The sequence below is a fragment of the Schistocerca americana genome, chromosome 10, assembly GCF_021461395.2.
Source record: "Schistocerca americana isolate TAMUIC-IGC-003095 chromosome 10, iqSchAmer2.1, whole genome shotgun sequence".
NCBI lineage: Eukaryota > Metazoa > Arthropoda > Insecta > Orthoptera > Acrididae > Schistocerca > Schistocerca americana.
In genome coordinates this window covers 63934898-63951861 of record NC_060128.1, presented here as the reverse complement: position 1 = coordinate 63951861, position 16964 = coordinate 63934898, and the positions used below count along the sequence as shown (strand labels likewise).

Here is a 16964-nt window from a genome sequence, read left to right as displayed (position 1 = left end):
AAACTAGTAAACTGCCATTTTCTCTGGAACCAGATAGGATACAGACATGGAAAATGTGTCATTTTAAAGATATTTATATGGACTTTCATTTAGAATCAACACGATGGTGTTTCATTTTTTTAATTTTAAATAAATTTTGAATTTGAAATTTCCAAAAAAGCCATGTTCTTAGAATTTTGAGAAATCACAAAATTCCTTGCCCTCGCAAAGTTTCATTTTGGGATCATCATGTGATACACTCATACAAGGAGTAAAGGTTAACATGCATAGGGAGAAATAAGGAACAGCAGATCTAGCATTGCCACAAAATGTAGCCCATGGTTAACATGAATTTCATTGTATATTTTCTAGACAGTGCTTTTATTTATTTATTTGTTTGTTTAAATTCCAGGTGTTGAGGATTTAAGACAATAAGATAACAATATGAAGAAAAGTGACATGTGCAATTTTACATTGCTTGAATCCTTTGGGTACAGTGAATCACAGCTGCCAAACAAAAGAACTTTGAACTGTTTCACAATGAATGTGTGTACTTTTTCCTGAAATGCCAAAAATTGCAAAAATCTGTGACAGTTGTAGAAAAAAAATAAGAAAAGTAATTGGTACACTTCAGAAAGAACATACAGCTGCACCAGCTGAAATGGGTGGTGGCCACAATACAGTGTCAGACTCCAATCAAGAATGAACTTTTACTTGTCACACACCATTTTCTAATCCCTTCAAATGTTATAAGAATCTCATGTAAATAAGAAAAAGATAACAAACACAAACACACACACACACACACACACACACACACACACACACACACACACACACACACACACATCTATGCCCCCACAGGGTGTCAGCTGACAGTGTCGATGGTCTTTCGTGGCAGGTGGGCTAGCTGAGGGAGGGTAGTGCCAGGTGGGGAAGGTGAAAGGAGAGGAAGGCGGGAAACAGGGAGAGGGCCTGGGAGTGGATGGCTAGTGGCCTGAAGAGAAGCGACTGGTTTGCCGGTTAAGAATACGGGAGGGAGGGGTGGCAGGCATATGGGTTAGCACCACTGTAGTGGCCAGGGGGAAATGGTACATGCTGAAAGCGATATGGGGACATGAACTGGAGGGGGTGACATGACGGCTGAAGGTGAAACTGTCAGGTGGAGGGTGCAGGGACAGTATGTTAACCGAAATTGAGGCCAGAATGATTACAGGAGAGAAGGAGTGTTGTAAACCTAACTCCCATCTGCATAGTTCAACAAAGCTGGTGGAGGAGGAAAGGATACAGATGGCTCAGGTTGTGAAGCAGCCATCGAAAAAGAGCATGTTGTGCTCAGCTACATGTTGGGTCACAGGATGTTCAACTTCGTTCTTGACAACAGTTTGGCAGTGGCCATTTGTCCTGATGGACAGCTGGTTGGTAATCATGCCAACTAAAAAGCTATTTAGTGTTTGCAGCAGAGATAGTCTACGACATGGCTGCTTTCAGTATACTTCCACAGAACCTAACCACCCGTAGGCGATGTATCTGCAGTGGCAAAAACATCCTGCCCTGTATGCTAAAGGCCTCACAAAGGCTTTCACAGACAGGCAATTCCCCAACCTCCTCACCCCCCCCCCCCCCCCAAAAAAAAGACCTAGTTCACAAACAGATTTCCCATGCCATATCATCCCACACCCACAATATTCCAATCACCCAAGAATCAGCTAAAAAAGAGCACTCCCTCATTACTCAGTATCACTCTGGACTGCAACAACTGAACCATATCCTTCGCCTGGGCTTAGATTATCTCTCTTCCTGGCCCAAAATGAGGGACATCCTACCCAGGATCCTTCCCGCCACTTCTAGAGTGGTGGTGTGTCACCTACCCAACATCCTAGTCAATCCCTACGCCACTCCCTCTCCCAAACCACTTGCCACAGGGATTGTATCCCTGTGGCAAGCCCAAGATGGAAGACCCGTTCAATCCAACTACCCAGCACTTTCTATTCCAGTTCTGTCACATGCTTATCTTATCCTGTGAAAGTAGCCATTTCATATAACAATCCTGCTGCAATCATTGCACAGCTTTTTATGTTTGCATGACTACCAACCAGCTGTCCACCAGGATGAAGGCCACTGCCAAACTGATGTCAAGAAAAAAGTTGATCCCAGAGTGGCATGACATGCAGCTGAGCACAACATGCTTAGTTTCAATGGCTGCTTCACTACCCAAATAATGAGGGTCTACCCCTCCACCACCAACTTCTCTGAGCTACGCAGATGAGAGTTACCCTCACAACACATCCTCTGCTCCCGTGATCACCCTGGCCTCAAGCAAAGTTAACCAATTGTTCTTGCACCCTCCACCTAACAGTTTCCCCCTCCTCCGTCCTGTCATCCCCTCCAAATTCACGACCCCACATTGTCTGCAGCATTTGCTGCTGCCACCAACTTCTACAATCATGCCTGCCCATATACATGCTGCTTTCTCTCCCGCATTGCATTTGTGGCCAGCAAACCACCCACCTCCATCTGAGCCGCTAGCCACCTCCACCCCCACCCCCCTCCTCCCTCCAGCACCTCACCTGACACAAACCATGCCCCCTCCTTGACAACCAGCCCATCTGCAACAAAAGAACACTGGCACTGTCAGTCTCGCTGGGACCATGTAGGGGCGTAGGGGTGTGTGTGTGTGTGTGTGTGTGTGTGTGTGTGTGTGTGTGTGTGTGTCCGTCCATTGGGAGGAGGGAAGGAGATTCTACAAGAACTTTCCACAACATTTGTAGTACCTTAGAGATATTCTGCAGGATAAAGAGAAAAATAACTGATGAAAAGAAATATGTTTGTCAATACAGGGTCTTCCGGAAGTGACAATGGCGTGTTTTAAACAATCTGAAGCCCCAGAATGAGATTCTCACTCTGTAGTGCGCTGATATGAAACTTCCTGGCAGATTAAAACTGTGTGCCCGACAGAGACTCGAACTCGGGACCTTTGCCTTTCTTTCAGGAGTGCTAGTTCTGCTAGGTTCGCAGGAGATCCCAGAGTGGCATGACATGCAGCTGAGCGCAACATGCTTAGTTTCAATGGCTGCTTCACTACCCAAATAATGAGGGTCTACCCCTCCACCACCAACTTCTCTGAGCTACGCAGATGAGAGTTACCCTCACAACACATCCTCTGCTCCCGTGATCACCCTGGCCTCAAGCAAAGTTAACCAATTGTTCTTGCACCCTCCACCTAACAGTTTCCCCCTCCTCCGTCCTGTCATCCCCTCCAAATTCACGACCCCACATTGTCTGCAGCATTTGCTGCTGCCACCAACTTCTACAATCATGCCAGCCCATATACATGCTGCTTTCTCTCCCGCATTGCATTTGTGGCCAGCAAACCACCCACCTCCATCTGAGCCGCTAGCCACCTCCACCCCCACCCCCCTCCTCCCTCCAGCACCTCACCTGACACAAACCATGCCCCCTCCTTGACAACCAGCCCATCTGCAACAAAAGAACACTGGCACTGTCAGTCTCGCTGGGACCATGTAGGGGCGTAGGGGTGTGTGTGTGTGTGTGTGTGTGTGTGTGTGTGTGTGTGTGTGTCCGTCCATTGGGAGGAGGGAAGGAGATTCTACAAGAACTTTCCACAACATTTGTAGTACCTTAGAGATATTCTGCAGGATAAAGAGAAAAATAACTGATGAAAAGAAATATGTTTGTCAATACAGGGTCTTCCGGAAGTGACAATGGCGTGTTTTAAACAATCTGAAGCCCCAGAATGAGATTCTCACTCTGTAGTGTGCTGATATGAAACTTCCTGGCAGATTAAAACTGTGTGCCCGACAGAGACTCGAACTCGGGACCTTTGCCTTTCTTTCAGGAGTGCTAGTTCTGCTAGGTTCGCAGGAGAGCTTCTGTACAGTTTGGAAGGTAGGAGACGAGGTACTGGCAGAAGTAAGGCTGTGAGTACCAGGCGTGAGTCGTGCTTCAGTAGCTCAGTTGGTAGAGCGCTTGCCCGCGAAAGGCAAAGGTCCCGAGTTCGAGTCTCGGTCGGGCACACAGTTTCAATCTGCCAGGAAGTTTCAATCTGAAGCCCAATTTCACAAATGCAAGCAGCAGAAAAAAGAAAACCATAATTTCAACACGCCTTCCAGAACTGGAGTGTAAGAAAGGTAATGCAAGAGTTCAATGCCGTGAACTACATGGTCCGACAAGCAAAATAGCTATTACAGAACAGAGGCATCTTGAAATGTCCGATAAAGAACCAGGGAAATTTCTGTCAGTATAAACTGCTCACACCATTTGGTCATTTTATGAGGGTGACGATGTAAGAAGGGCAACCTGCTTTCTTTGGGATTGGAATTATTATATTCTTCTTGAAGTCTGAGGGTATTTCGCCTGTCTCATACATCTTGCTCACCCGATGGTAGAGTTTTGTCAGGACTGGCTCTCCCAAGGCTGTGAGTAGTTCTAATGGAATGTTGTCTACTCCCGGGGCCTTGCTTCGACTCAGGTCTTTCAGTGCTCTGTCAAACTCTTCACGCAGTATCATATCACCCATTTCATCTTCATCTACCTCCTCTTCCATTTCCATAATATTGTCCTCAAGAACATCGCCCCTGTATAGATCCTCTATATACTCCTTCCACCTTTCTGCTTTCCCCTCTTTGCTTAGAACTGGGTTTCCATCTGAGCTCTTGATATTCATAGAAGTGGTTCTCTTTTCTCCAAAGGTCTCTTTAATTTTCCTGTAGGCAGTATCTATCTTACCCCTAGTGAGATAAGCCTCTACATCCTTACATTTGTCCTCTAGCCATCCCTGCTTAGCCAATTTGCACTTCCTGTCAATCTCATTTTTGAGACGTTTGTATTCCTTTTTGCCTGCTTCATTTTCTGCATTTTTGTATTTTCTCCTTTCTTCAATTAAATTCAGTATCTCTTCTGTTACCCAAGGATTTCTACTAGCCCTCTTCTTTTTACCTACTTGATCCTCTGCTGCCTTCACTATTTCATTCATCAAAGCTACCCATTCTTCTTCTACTGTATTTCTTTCCCCCATTCCTGACAATTGTTCCCTTATGCTCTCCCTGAAACGCTGTACAACCTCTCATTCTTTCAGTTTATCCAGGTCCCGTCTCATTAAATTCCCACCTTTTTGCAGTTTCTTCAGTTTTAATCTACAGTTCATAACCAATAGATTGTGGTCAGAGTCCACATCTGCCCCTGGAAATGTCTTACAATTTAAAATCTGGTTCCTAAATCTCTGTCTTACTATTATATATTCTATCTGAAACCTTTTAGTATCTCCAGGGTTCTTCCATGTATACAACCTTCTTTCATGATTCTTGAACCAAGTGGTAGCTATGGTTAAGTTATGCTCTGTGCAAAATTCTACCAGGCGGCTTCCTCTTTCATTTCTTAGCCCCAATCCATATTCACCTACTACGTTTCCTTCTCTTCCTTTTCCTACTGTCGAATTCCAGTCACCCATGACTATTAGATTTTCGTCTCCCTTCACTACCTGAATAATTTCTTTTATCTCATCATACATTTCATCAATTTCTTCATCATCTGCAGAGCTAGTTGGCATATAAACTTGTACTACTGTAGTAGGTTTGGCTTCGTGTCTATCTTGGCCACAATATTGCGTTCACTATGCTGCTTGTAGTAGCTTACCCGCACTCTTATTTTCCTATTCATTATTAAACCTACTCCTGCATTACCCCTATATGATTTTGTATTTATAACCCTGTATTCACCTGACCAGAAGTCTTGTTCCTCCTGCCGCCGAACTTCACTAATTCCCATTGTATCTTACTTTAACCTATCCAGTTCCCTTTTTAAATTTTCTAACCTACCTGCCCAATTAAGGGATCTGACATTCCACGCTCCGACCCGTAGAACGCCAGTTTTCTTTCTCCTGATAACGACAACCTCTTGAGTAGTCCCCGCCCGGAGATCCGAATGGGGGACTATTTTACCTCCGGAATATTTTACCTAAGAGGACGCCATCATCATTTAATCATACAGTAAAGCTGCATGCCCTCCGGAAAAATTACGGCTGTAGTTTCCCCTTGCTTTCAGCCTTTCTGTCTACAGATGTAAATTAGAAACATTACAAAAATTAACAACAGAGCTCATCACTTTATTTTGCAAGGATCTGTCTCTGTTTGTCCTACTGCAAAACAACAAAGTTCATTTATGAACACTTTAGAGGAAGCCTCAAGATTCACAGTTTGCTGTGTACTGTAATTTTTCGCAGAAGAACTAATTTTTGATAAGCTGAAATCCAGAGCTATCATTGGAGCAGTAAGCAAGTTACTGTCCACCCATCTGTTGTGTACCACAAAGGAGAAACAGAGACAAAACATCTCAGTTATGTTGTTATTTCTGACTGTCTTGAACATAACACTGTGACTGTCTACTGCGTCCAGAAAAAGCTCACGGACTTCTTGAGAAAGTAATTTGAACCTAAAAAAACATGCTACTTTTTTAATTGTTCAAAAATAAGAACAATTGTTTAAATTTATGTTTTCGTCAAGCTGATTTTGGCATAGAAGCTGAATGGCATTTTTCATCAACAGCTCATGGAAAAGGGCCTTGCGAAGGAGTTGGTGGCACAGTCAAGAAGTTGCCAGCCCGAGAAAGTTTGCAACATACATTTGAAAATCAAATTCTTACACATTGGTGGCGTTTCACCTGGGCAGTGGAAAACACCTCTAGAGTACATTTTACGTTCGTAACTCCAGACAACTACATAGAGACAGGCACACTTCTAAACAGTCACTTCAGCAAAGCAATTACAGGGACTCAAATACAACAAAAATATATGTCATAATATTCTTGTATGCTCCAACTTCACTTGAACAGTTGGCCACCACATCTCAAGACACACTAGCTACAGTGTATAACAACAAGTGGTAGTTGGAGATGCAGATGGAGTGGCTTGCGTATATTTTGAGCAAAGATGAAGAGGATCTGAAAGTGACATTTCTTCATCTGTGTGATCCATCTCCTCCTTTTGCATACCTGGAGAAGCCAGATGTTACATGGATTCTTGTAGCAGATGTTCAATGCAAGGTGAAACCTGTGACTCCAACAGACTAAATATACATCTTGCCTGAAAATCATATGGTCAAAACCAACATCACCTTTACAGTTAAGTCCAGTATTAGAAAAGGTGATATGCACAGTTATTCATGAATGTCATGTAGGTAAGAAAATACACTTTTAAACAATTATTTGTTGATTTCTTAATATAGAAGCTTCCCAAAAGTCATTTTTGACACACCTCTTGGATCTTGAAAGTTTTGCAACATGTGATCCCATGATGATCCCAAAATGGGGTTTGGGCAGTGCATATAAACTTTGTAATTTTTTAAAAAATTTAAAAATATAACTCTTTATAAATTTAGAAAGATATTAAATTTTAAACACCATCATGTTGCATATCAAATGAAAGCCCATCTTAAGTGCTTTAAATGGCACTTTTCTAGGTCTGTATCTGATCTGGTTCCAGAGAAAATGGCAGTATGCCAGTCCAGGGTGCAGCAATTTTTAAAATAACTTTGAAAAGTCAGTGCTTAATAAATATCCGATGAATTGATGAAAAAAATTCTATGGTTTTCATTCACAACTATGCAGGAACACTAGGTACACCAAATTCCAACATTTTCTGAGAATGACAGTATTAGTCACAGAACAACCCTATATGGAAAAATTTGCTGTCTAAGTTAAACGGTAGGCCCTCCTATATCAGGCTAGATAAGCCAATACAAAGGTCAGTGGCATGCAAATGTATACCACCTTCATTAGGACCATGACTTGTAAAGCACCCTGAGATTCACAACAAAGCTTCAGACGGAGGCCAGCATTATTTATACAGGTACATGATTCTCTCTGCCAACAGAGTTCATACCATTCCTCACACATCCTCACCTCCCAATAGCAGCAACTGGCACAGAGCCACTGTGAGGTCTCTCCAAAATCAGCACCCTATTGCACTCCTAGTTGGCTTGCCCTAAAGTTTTATTATTCCAAGGCTGATGTCACCGGTTTGTTTGTGGAGTTGCTGCACCAAACAGGTCGTTACTCTTGCTGCATTCTTGATCAGCTTATTGTCTGCACCTATCATAAAGTGGCAGCTGATCATTACTCAGGTCCACAGACAGTGATTCAATTCCCTCTGTTACCTGGCACTGGTTTCACAGAACTCTACATTGTACTGAGATCCAGAGTATTCCCTGCATTTTTTAGTCACTACCCCTTCAATAATTTAGCAACAGGGGATTCACTTGTTGTTTCAGATATATTTTGATCAAGATGGTGTTTGGCATCTTCCTGGTTTTTGCATAATTGTGCTGCTTTGCCCTACACTTCACTGAAGACAAGCACTCAGGTTTGAATGAATGAGATGTTTCTATATCAGAAACCTCACTGTATCATTCTGCACATCTGAGAGGTAGCCAGTTATGAGACTAGCCTGTAGTAAGTATATAAAACGGGAAGGCTTCAAGAAGAGTTGGTTACAGGTCCGCAAGTCATCAAACTCATTATCTCGATTACAAAGCTTTTGCTGCGAGTATGTTTTGCGATGTATCAGACTTGTTTTTCAGAGTAGTGAGAAGATGAAAGCAAAATTGCGCGCTTACCTTTCAGTCTACTAAAATCTTTCAGTAAATTATTGATCGTTTCCTCGCTGTACATCGCAGGAGCCTCCGTAGCAGCTAATGCTTCAGGTGAGCTTGGTATACCATCAGTACTCCGACAAAACCGAATTTGCGAAACTGCAGATCCTGTTTATTCAACGAACAATACAGGTAATTTGGCGAAGAGTGTACATATTCCGCATCGACAACCTTCTGATTGCAAGGAAATAATACCCCCCGCAGTGCATTGCGTAATCACGCTACGCTTCCTCAGACAGGTACATGGTTCATAATTTTACTACGTGTTTTCGTTGCGCCACACGTTGTCAAGCTGCCATTCCCGTGTTCCTCCTACCAATCAGTCGACGGTGCTCTTTCCTGTTTAATCGTGAATAACAACAGATTTTATATCTTTTGTAATAAATTCACTTCTTCGTTTCTGTTAATGTTTGCAACTGGAGATTCTATTTAATTAACTGCTACTTGTTGTGTGTATAAAACATGAAAAAGTAAATACAGATACTCTCATTTTTAGTAGTTAATAATAAAAAGGATGAATGATTACAGACGTAAACATTGCTCACAGTTCCTAAAATCTGGGTCTACAGTAGCAGCTCCAGCTTTGTTTTGTTACATGTCTTAATCGTATAATTTAATTATTGACCCCCAATTAAACACTCAAGGAGTAACGCCTGTGAGCATCCCTAAACAATGCGAGAACATTAATTGGATATTTGCAGTAATTCCATGGAATCTGTGAAAACAAATGACTGGCTCTCTTGTGCCATTCTCTGCACTCCTGGTCAAACGCTAGTGTGTGCAACATCTATCTTTTTGTACATCTAAAAAATATTTGAAAAGGTAAATGCGTAATGAGGGATTCATTTCGAAATGCAAATCCGCTGTATATTGGTATTTAGTTGTAGATGGAGTGTAGCTTCAAAAATAGGCACCGGTATTTCTCGATAACCTGGTTTGTAATACCAATAGATAATCCTATTGGATAACATTTTATGAAGAGCGTTACTTTTTTGTTTCACTAAACCGCAATAAAACAATATGCCGGTTTAAAGCGAAATCATGTAGGATTTCATGATCTGCCCATGCTCGTAGACAAGCTAGAGCAATGTCTCTGACGTTCACTTTGCCCTTGGATCAACGCTGTCAGGCTGCCATTCCAGTGTTCCTCCATTTGTGACCTGTTTCTGTTTCCCAGAAACAATCCTCGTTATTCCTGGACCTGCCAGTATTTTCCTGAGTTTACAAAGGTATGTTTGTAACTTTTCCTTTATCCATTAATTGCATATGACTTGTATTCCAAGCTCTCTTCGTCACGATGAACAAGCTAGTACAAACCGGTAGCCATGATAGTCAAGCGTAAATGATCTTTGTACGTGGGAGTGCTATTTTTGTTTTCAGTAGTTAACAGTGAATTAAGTTTTATTCCATAACTATGAAACACAGCTATCAAAATAACTGCTTATATATTACTCTCTCTTCGTCGCTCTTGACCTTGACTGTGAATGTGCCGGGTAAGCAAACCGCAAAACAATAATACCGTGTGCCGGCTTAGTGATGCGTTGTTTAAAAGTAGCAGCTGATAGAACATAAAAAGTAAATTTATGTATGAAAGAGTAGCTTGTTCTAGTGACACCATAACCTAATCATCTTTCAGCAGTTTGCCCTCCCTTGTCCTTAACCTTCCACGAAAAATTTAGATTGCCCATGCTTGACCTTCTCTTGTGCCAGTACACAGTAGAAGGATCCCATCGTAAATTGCATCGTGCTACACCATTTAGATCTTTTTGTCTACTTTGCCAAATTTTGTTGCGCAACTTTCACAGAGTTCTTAGAAATGCCCTGTTTTCTTTCAGCCAGCACAACTTTTATATTCCTGTTTCCAACCAAACCCCATGCCCTCCACTACTGTAAAATTAGCTTTTTAAAATACTTTCCGAATTTAGTCCTTTCCACCTTACCTTCCAAGCATGTCCGGAGAAAAAAAATTGGAAACCTCTATAACTCCTGTTTGGGAAAAATAACAGCAGATGCTGTGCATATTGCTAAATTTCAGTACCTCACCTTTTGTGAACCACCCGAACATTCTGCATACTTTTCCAAAGTCTCCATGCAAGCCTGACGGCATTGGAATGACTGTCAACTTGTAATAAAATAAGCAAGAAAATAAATTTTATTATTATTATATACCATTCCAAACACTTTCCATTGTTATCTGTCCTTCCGAATTCAGTCTGGTGGAAACCTTCCTTTAATTAAAGTGGTACTTCGCCAAAGGAAGGTAGAATGCAATGGTAAGTAGAACAAGAGGGCATGGGTGAGTGTTGGAGCAGGACTCTGCTGCGAATTATTTGCTTATAGTCTTGTATTGTATTAGACACATGGAATGAGAGAGTGTATAATAAATAAAACATCTTAATGCCATCGTTCACAGTATTATTGAAGGAAATTTTTCAACAGTGGTTAATCCCATACAGCACATAAGCCATATACTGATTTTCAAGCTGCAGTAACCTACATTAATAATTACCATGGTCAGATGTCACATATTGGGAAATCTGCTAACAGACTTCCACATTAGATGTGCAAACAGCTGATCAAACCATATACGAAATTCTTACAATTTTGGCCACTGGGAAGCAGAGTAAATGACCCAATCAGTTTGCTGTGATGTCATACAGTGCTGTTTAAACATGGCACCTTATCTGCAAATAAATTGCTTGAGTAAAACATTAATAGAGAATCCACTTTAGATTGTCACTTATATTGAAACGAAAATTAATGTAATTACAGATGACAATAGAAAACACATTACATCTCGATGATGTAAAATTTCTGTAGAGAACTAAGAAAAGGTATCAGGAAATTATTTTTATGCACTAATTGATTGGTAAGTTTACCTTTAGTCTTTCCATGTAGGCTCTTATAATGCTGCAATGTATAGGGCTAGTTATATATATATATATATATATATTTGTATTTTGCTGATATAGAAAGTTAGTTGCAACAAATGTTAGTGGCATGCAAATTACGAATCATAAAAAAACAGCAAAGAATGCATAAAAGTCATGTCTGTCAGAAGTCTTTTGAGCTGTAAGGGCTTTTCCCATCTGAACTTTTGTTTTACCTTTGTGAGAAAATATCTAGTAAGTTGTTAATGAAGTTGGTTTATGTGGTATCTTAACACCACAAGTGTCAGTAAAGCCTGTGGTAGTCATAAAGTAAGTTTTCATCTAAATATTAATTATTTCAGTTGCGAAAGAAAACTTGCAGCACTGTAAAACTCCAGTTGTTTTTTTTACAAAATACAAACTGATGGCTCAACAGCAGTTGTATCTATCCACCACCATCACAGTACAGAAAATGGTCATGGTTTAAGATGCAGTAAACTTAAGAGAAGTCATGTTGCTTTACACATTTCACATTAAGATGAGTGTTTTGGACCACGATTTCAAGAGTTAGGCCTACATGTTCGAAAGGTAGTGTGGGTGGAGAGAAATGTATACCCACAGTGTAACAGCAGATGGAAATATTTGAAAGGGCATACAGTTGCTACCTTCCAGAGCCAGGAAATTCTGCAGGAGGAAGAAAAGATATGAAAAAGAGACTAGTAAGGCTTATGGTACTTGCATGCAGATCTGGAAGCTGGACAGTCATGCTTATCAGTTTTGATAGAGCTTGCTCAAATCACTTTGGCCTCCACAAAGTGGATGCTCTGAATGTGCCAAACTCAGATGTTTGGTCCTTTTGTGTGTGTAACTTTCAGTTGTTTAAAGATTGGTCAGTGAAATGCAAAACATATTCCTGTGTTTATCTTCTTGGTGAGCTGGAAGGTGGATATATCTCAGAATGAACATAAAACTAGTTTGAACTTTGTTACTTCTGAATCCTTTAGTTGGAAAGCCAGATATCGTCATAAGACAAGCTGTAACTGCATGCAGAAAAATTACAACAGTTCTGTTTCTTGCTACATGAAGAAGTTATGAATACTTAACACATCTCTAATCATACTGTGTTCACTTGTATACTTAAAACGTAGTATAGCCAGATTTATGAACCCTTTCCAATTCTTTGCTCTACTGCTGTAATTAGCCCTAAAGGAATTTTTATTAATGACACTGTGGTCTGCAGCAGGATCAGTTGCCATACATTTTGTTAAAAGCAGATCATATGCAGCATTCTTCTTCTCCTTGTGATTGGCTTTGGTTTTGATGCTGTCGAAACAAGGCCGGTTCTCGTAACTCTTCCAGTTTTTCACAATCAATACCCTTAAGATAGACAAACATGTTTTGCCATATGGCAGTTAAAATTGTGTACAATTCTTTGTTGGCTACTCTGAAAAGCATTCACTGGTTTCATCTAGGAGAAAAGGGGAGTACTCATCAAATAGAAGAAATGTTGAGTTATTGACAGGCGCACACACAAGAGGATGGAAATTTGCTACATCCGTTGTTGAGCTACAGTACAATCGCACAATGCATGTGCGCGCGTGCGTGTGTGTGTGTGTGTGTGTGCACCCACGATAGCATTATAATAGATTTATCCCAATGAAAACTAGCTAGGTATCTTTATGTGTACCTATTGGTGATTAAACAGTTCTGGTATTTGGTGGGTGGTCTTCTTTACTTACCAGTTATTTACATTCCGCCAGAATTTTGTTTACTATGTTTCTGCTTTCTTTGGCAGATATATAAACATGGCATAACATAAAATTTTTCTTGAAGCCCCTGTTTTGCTTATGTCGACAGTTTAGTGTAACAGTCACTGAAGTTAAAGCTGTAGAACCTTAGATTTAAAAATGCGAAGCCCTACTCAAGGAATCAGACACAGTTCCAGCTGACCTAATGGATGGTGTACAGTTAAGTCATGTAAACATGGAAAGAGAATAATACTCGACTGTGGAAAACATTGAGCTGTCGACTTTTGTGCTGTCTTTTATGTTGAAGAGGCAGTACTTATTAGTAAAATAGGATGTTTACATTTTTTACTTTCGAATTTGTGTCTCATAATTGCTAATAAAATTGCTGTCAATATGGAACTCGCACATGCCGACTAAAACATTGTATTACAAGGCATTCTTTGGATTTTGTTGAAGGATATGAGTAAATGAATCAATGTTACTAGTGCAATGGACTGCTGGAAATGTGAGCTATAACGTGAAGTTTTGTGTTCTACTTCTTAGACAATACAGAAATACTCCTTTGGTCTATTATCAGAATGAAAGGTAAGAACTTTTCAGCATATTTTCACTATAATCGCTCTAGCTTTGTCAAAACTTAGAAAAATAGTTTACTTCTTGCCATTCAGGAGCATCTTTGTCAGCACTAATACACACACGGTTGTGCACTGTTTACACACTTTCATATGTAGATATTGTTATGCCCCCAAAAAAGTTATTTGATGCAGTGAAAGTATTATAAAATTTCTTTTGGTGTCCCACAATAACACGTCCCAAGTGGATTGAATCACCAAATGCATTCAATAAGGGGAGCGCATTTGAGTTTCCTTCATAAAAACAAGGAATTTCCATCCAATAAATAATTTCAGAATGTATAGGGTGGTTATGATTGAAGTACAGGTACTCGCAGAGGTCCACTGTGGTCTATAATTACCACTTGGCAGCAAAACTTGGTAGAAATGGTAATGCGTTACTGTGGAATGATTAACGTTGGAAAAAGATTAGTTCCAATTTTGAATGCAAGAAAAACTTATAGAAATGTTTCCATTTGTAATGCATTAGGAACAGGGTATGGGCTGAAAAGCTCAAACAAATGAGAAAAGTATAACATTTATTTTATTATTAACCACTGCTTACACAGGTTGTTCAACATGAGCAGTGGAGATGTCGATCAGATGCTGCACCCATAGAACATTTGATTAACACTTGCTTGTAAGAGTTCCAACGAATTCTGAGCAACTTGTGCTGGTCTTAAAGTCAGGTAGAGGCGGAATGTCTCTCTGATAAACTCATTCTTTTAGATATCTGCAGAGCGAAAACTCACACGGACTCCGATCAGCTGCAGATTACTTGTTCATTAAAGGTTGCATTAAGCAGATCTTTCATTGGGCGAGTGACATGAAGCACTACGCCATCTTGTGTGGAAACTGTGGTTTCCACACAGTTACATTTTTGCAAAGCAGAAATTGCATGCTGTACAAGATGGTCTCAATAATGGGCAGACGTCGCGATACACCTGACAGACCCTCGGGGTGTACTCTTTTCAAAGAGAAACAGACAGAAAATAAAGGTGCTTGCGAATCCCCACCACACAGTAACATATAGTGAGCACAGTGGCTCTTTGGGCACAACGTGCAGTTTAACAGTGCCGCACATTTGATGGTTCTGTGTATTCGGTGCAACTTTTAGTGTAAAATGTGGCTCGTCAGTCATAAGAATATTGCTCGGTATTGTCACCAGTGTCGATCCGTGCCAAAAACCAAAGAGCAAATTCAGAATGTTTCTGTGGATCACGAGGTTTCAGTTGCAGCACCGCCTGGATCTTGTGGTGGTGTAATATAGACCACAAAAGTTCCTGTACTGTACACCACGGGATGGTCAATTCTCTTTTCACTGCTCGAGCACTAGCTTGCCCGGGACACATGCCGCACGGTCAGTTATGGCAACGGCAATCTCGTTATAACTTTCACCAGGATAGGACACCTTGCTCTTCCAGGTAGCACACCAGGCTCACCAGTGTTTTTCAATTTCATTATCTCCTTTAAACCATTTTATGACATCAGGCCTCCCCTCAGACCTTTGTCAGTTATACTCTCTCAATGAATCACTGTAATTGACAATTGAGATATCGTAGAATCGTGCAAAAAGTGTACGGTACTAGATTTGCACTTGGTGGTAAAAATTGGGACTACTTTTTTTCCTGTGTAAACTGGTTCCACATTTACACGTTAGTGTACCCACAAAGTTTCACTGCTATATGATAATTACAGACCACACTGCTCCTCCGTGAGCAGCTGCATTTTAGTTATAACCACCTGGTAGCTGATTTATTGCTATTCCTACTTTCTCTTACCTGTTCGAAATTGTATCAAATTTTGTATTGTAAAAGATTGCATTTGTGCAGCTTAATACATCACAATGTCAAATGTAGGGATACATGGCAGTCTATTGAGACATGGAACATGGCTCCACTCAATATGTGTAGCTGCTTGTACCTATTCCTTTGAAAACCCATTATTTTTATATCTCTGGTGGTTAGTGGGCATTAGGCTGTAATCGAAAGCATGTTTCTGATCCTAATGTTTCGTGTCCTTGTGCTGGATATATCAACCGAGGGTATCAAGCCTTCGATAGTAGTTTCAAAGCTTAATAATCTCAACAAGTTTGAAACTACTATCTGAGTCTTTCTAGCCTTGGGTGCTGTCTCCAGCATTAAACAGAGAAAAGTGCCTTGGACTGTGAGCTAATAACAGAAATTGCTAAGGATGTAAATCGGGTTGTGAAGGTCTACATTGTATGACTTGGTAGTTATCATTGGCATACCTTTGTGAAGTTTTGTGTAGGGAATATTTTAGGTTTAGGGCACATGCTATGTGATGAGTATTAGTGCTGATATTGTGACAGGAGAATCTGGAATAATTGTTGTCAGCAGCAGAGACAGTTAATGTTAAATTTCCTAATGTTAGAAAATACCTGTATCATTTAAGTTCCCCCCTCCCCCACAAGGAGAGTACACACTTTGTGGCATGTTTTAACAATGAAATTCAACATTATTGGATACTGTTAAAATATTTCTTAGAAGAAAAAAAATGAGTTTCTGTTTGGAGTGTGCCTCTCTCCAGCCCATAACTTCATAAATTACTTGCATCTCTCTTCATTCCCGCCTAAAATATTTTGCCCATGTGAATGTACACAACTGGTACATCCTTGCGAATATCTTGATTACAGGGGCTTTGTTTTTTCATTAGATAGTTTTGAAAATGGAACAAAAATAGAAGTGACAGAATGGCTTTCAGTACTTATAATCAGAAGGTGGAATTCCTAATACTGGCAGTAGAAACAGCAGAATATGATAATCATAGCTTTCGAAACTTGTATGCTCATTCTTCAGAAAGGAAAGACTGCCAGGCTGGGGAAGGTAAGAGGAGGAGCAGATCACTCAGATTCTAGGTTGAGAGGGACCTGCATCATCCTCACAACAGCTGAATTTCCTGTCTGTTTTTTGAAACCTTTCTCGGTCTATCCCTGCTTCCTCCCTGAAGAAGAAATGCAGAGTTATTCAAAAAGAAGGATCCAGTTTAATTAATTTTTTATTTATTCAAATATAAATTGGAAGTGAAAAATTTAAAATTGGAAGTGAAAAATTTAAAATGTGCTGGAAA

The 16964-nt window shown here is 40.5% G+C and overlaps 2 protein-coding genes across 8 annotated transcripts in view; one reads left to right on the top strand and one right to left on the bottom strand.

Annotated features, from left to right (window-relative positions):
- The window catches only part of LOC124552479 (molybdenum cofactor sulfurase 2), a 162196-nt gene extending 153207 nt beyond the window's left edge, over positions 1-8989 (bottom strand). Inside the window, exon 1 of the mRNA XM_047126760.1 lies at positions 8610-8989. Coding sequence (XP_046982716.1) covers positions 8610-8664 — 55 coding nt within the window. The 5' untranslated portion in view covers positions 8665-8989. The remainder of the gene's footprint in view (positions 1-8609) is intronic.
- A 749-nt stretch (positions 8990-9738) lies between these two features.
- LOC124552687 (poly(rC)-binding protein 3) overlaps positions 9739-16964 on the top strand; it is a 504870-nt gene continuing 497644 nt past the window's right edge. For 5 of the 7 annotated variants that reach the window (XM_047127021.1, XM_047127018.1, XM_047127017.1 and 2 more), the window contains exon 1: positions 9740-9874. The gene's annotated coding sequence lies outside the window, so the exon portion shown is untranslated. Of the gene's footprint in view, positions 9875-16964 lie in introns of all 7 variants that reach the window. The other 2 variants (XM_047127022.1, XM_047127010.1) reach the window with 1 other exon arrangement.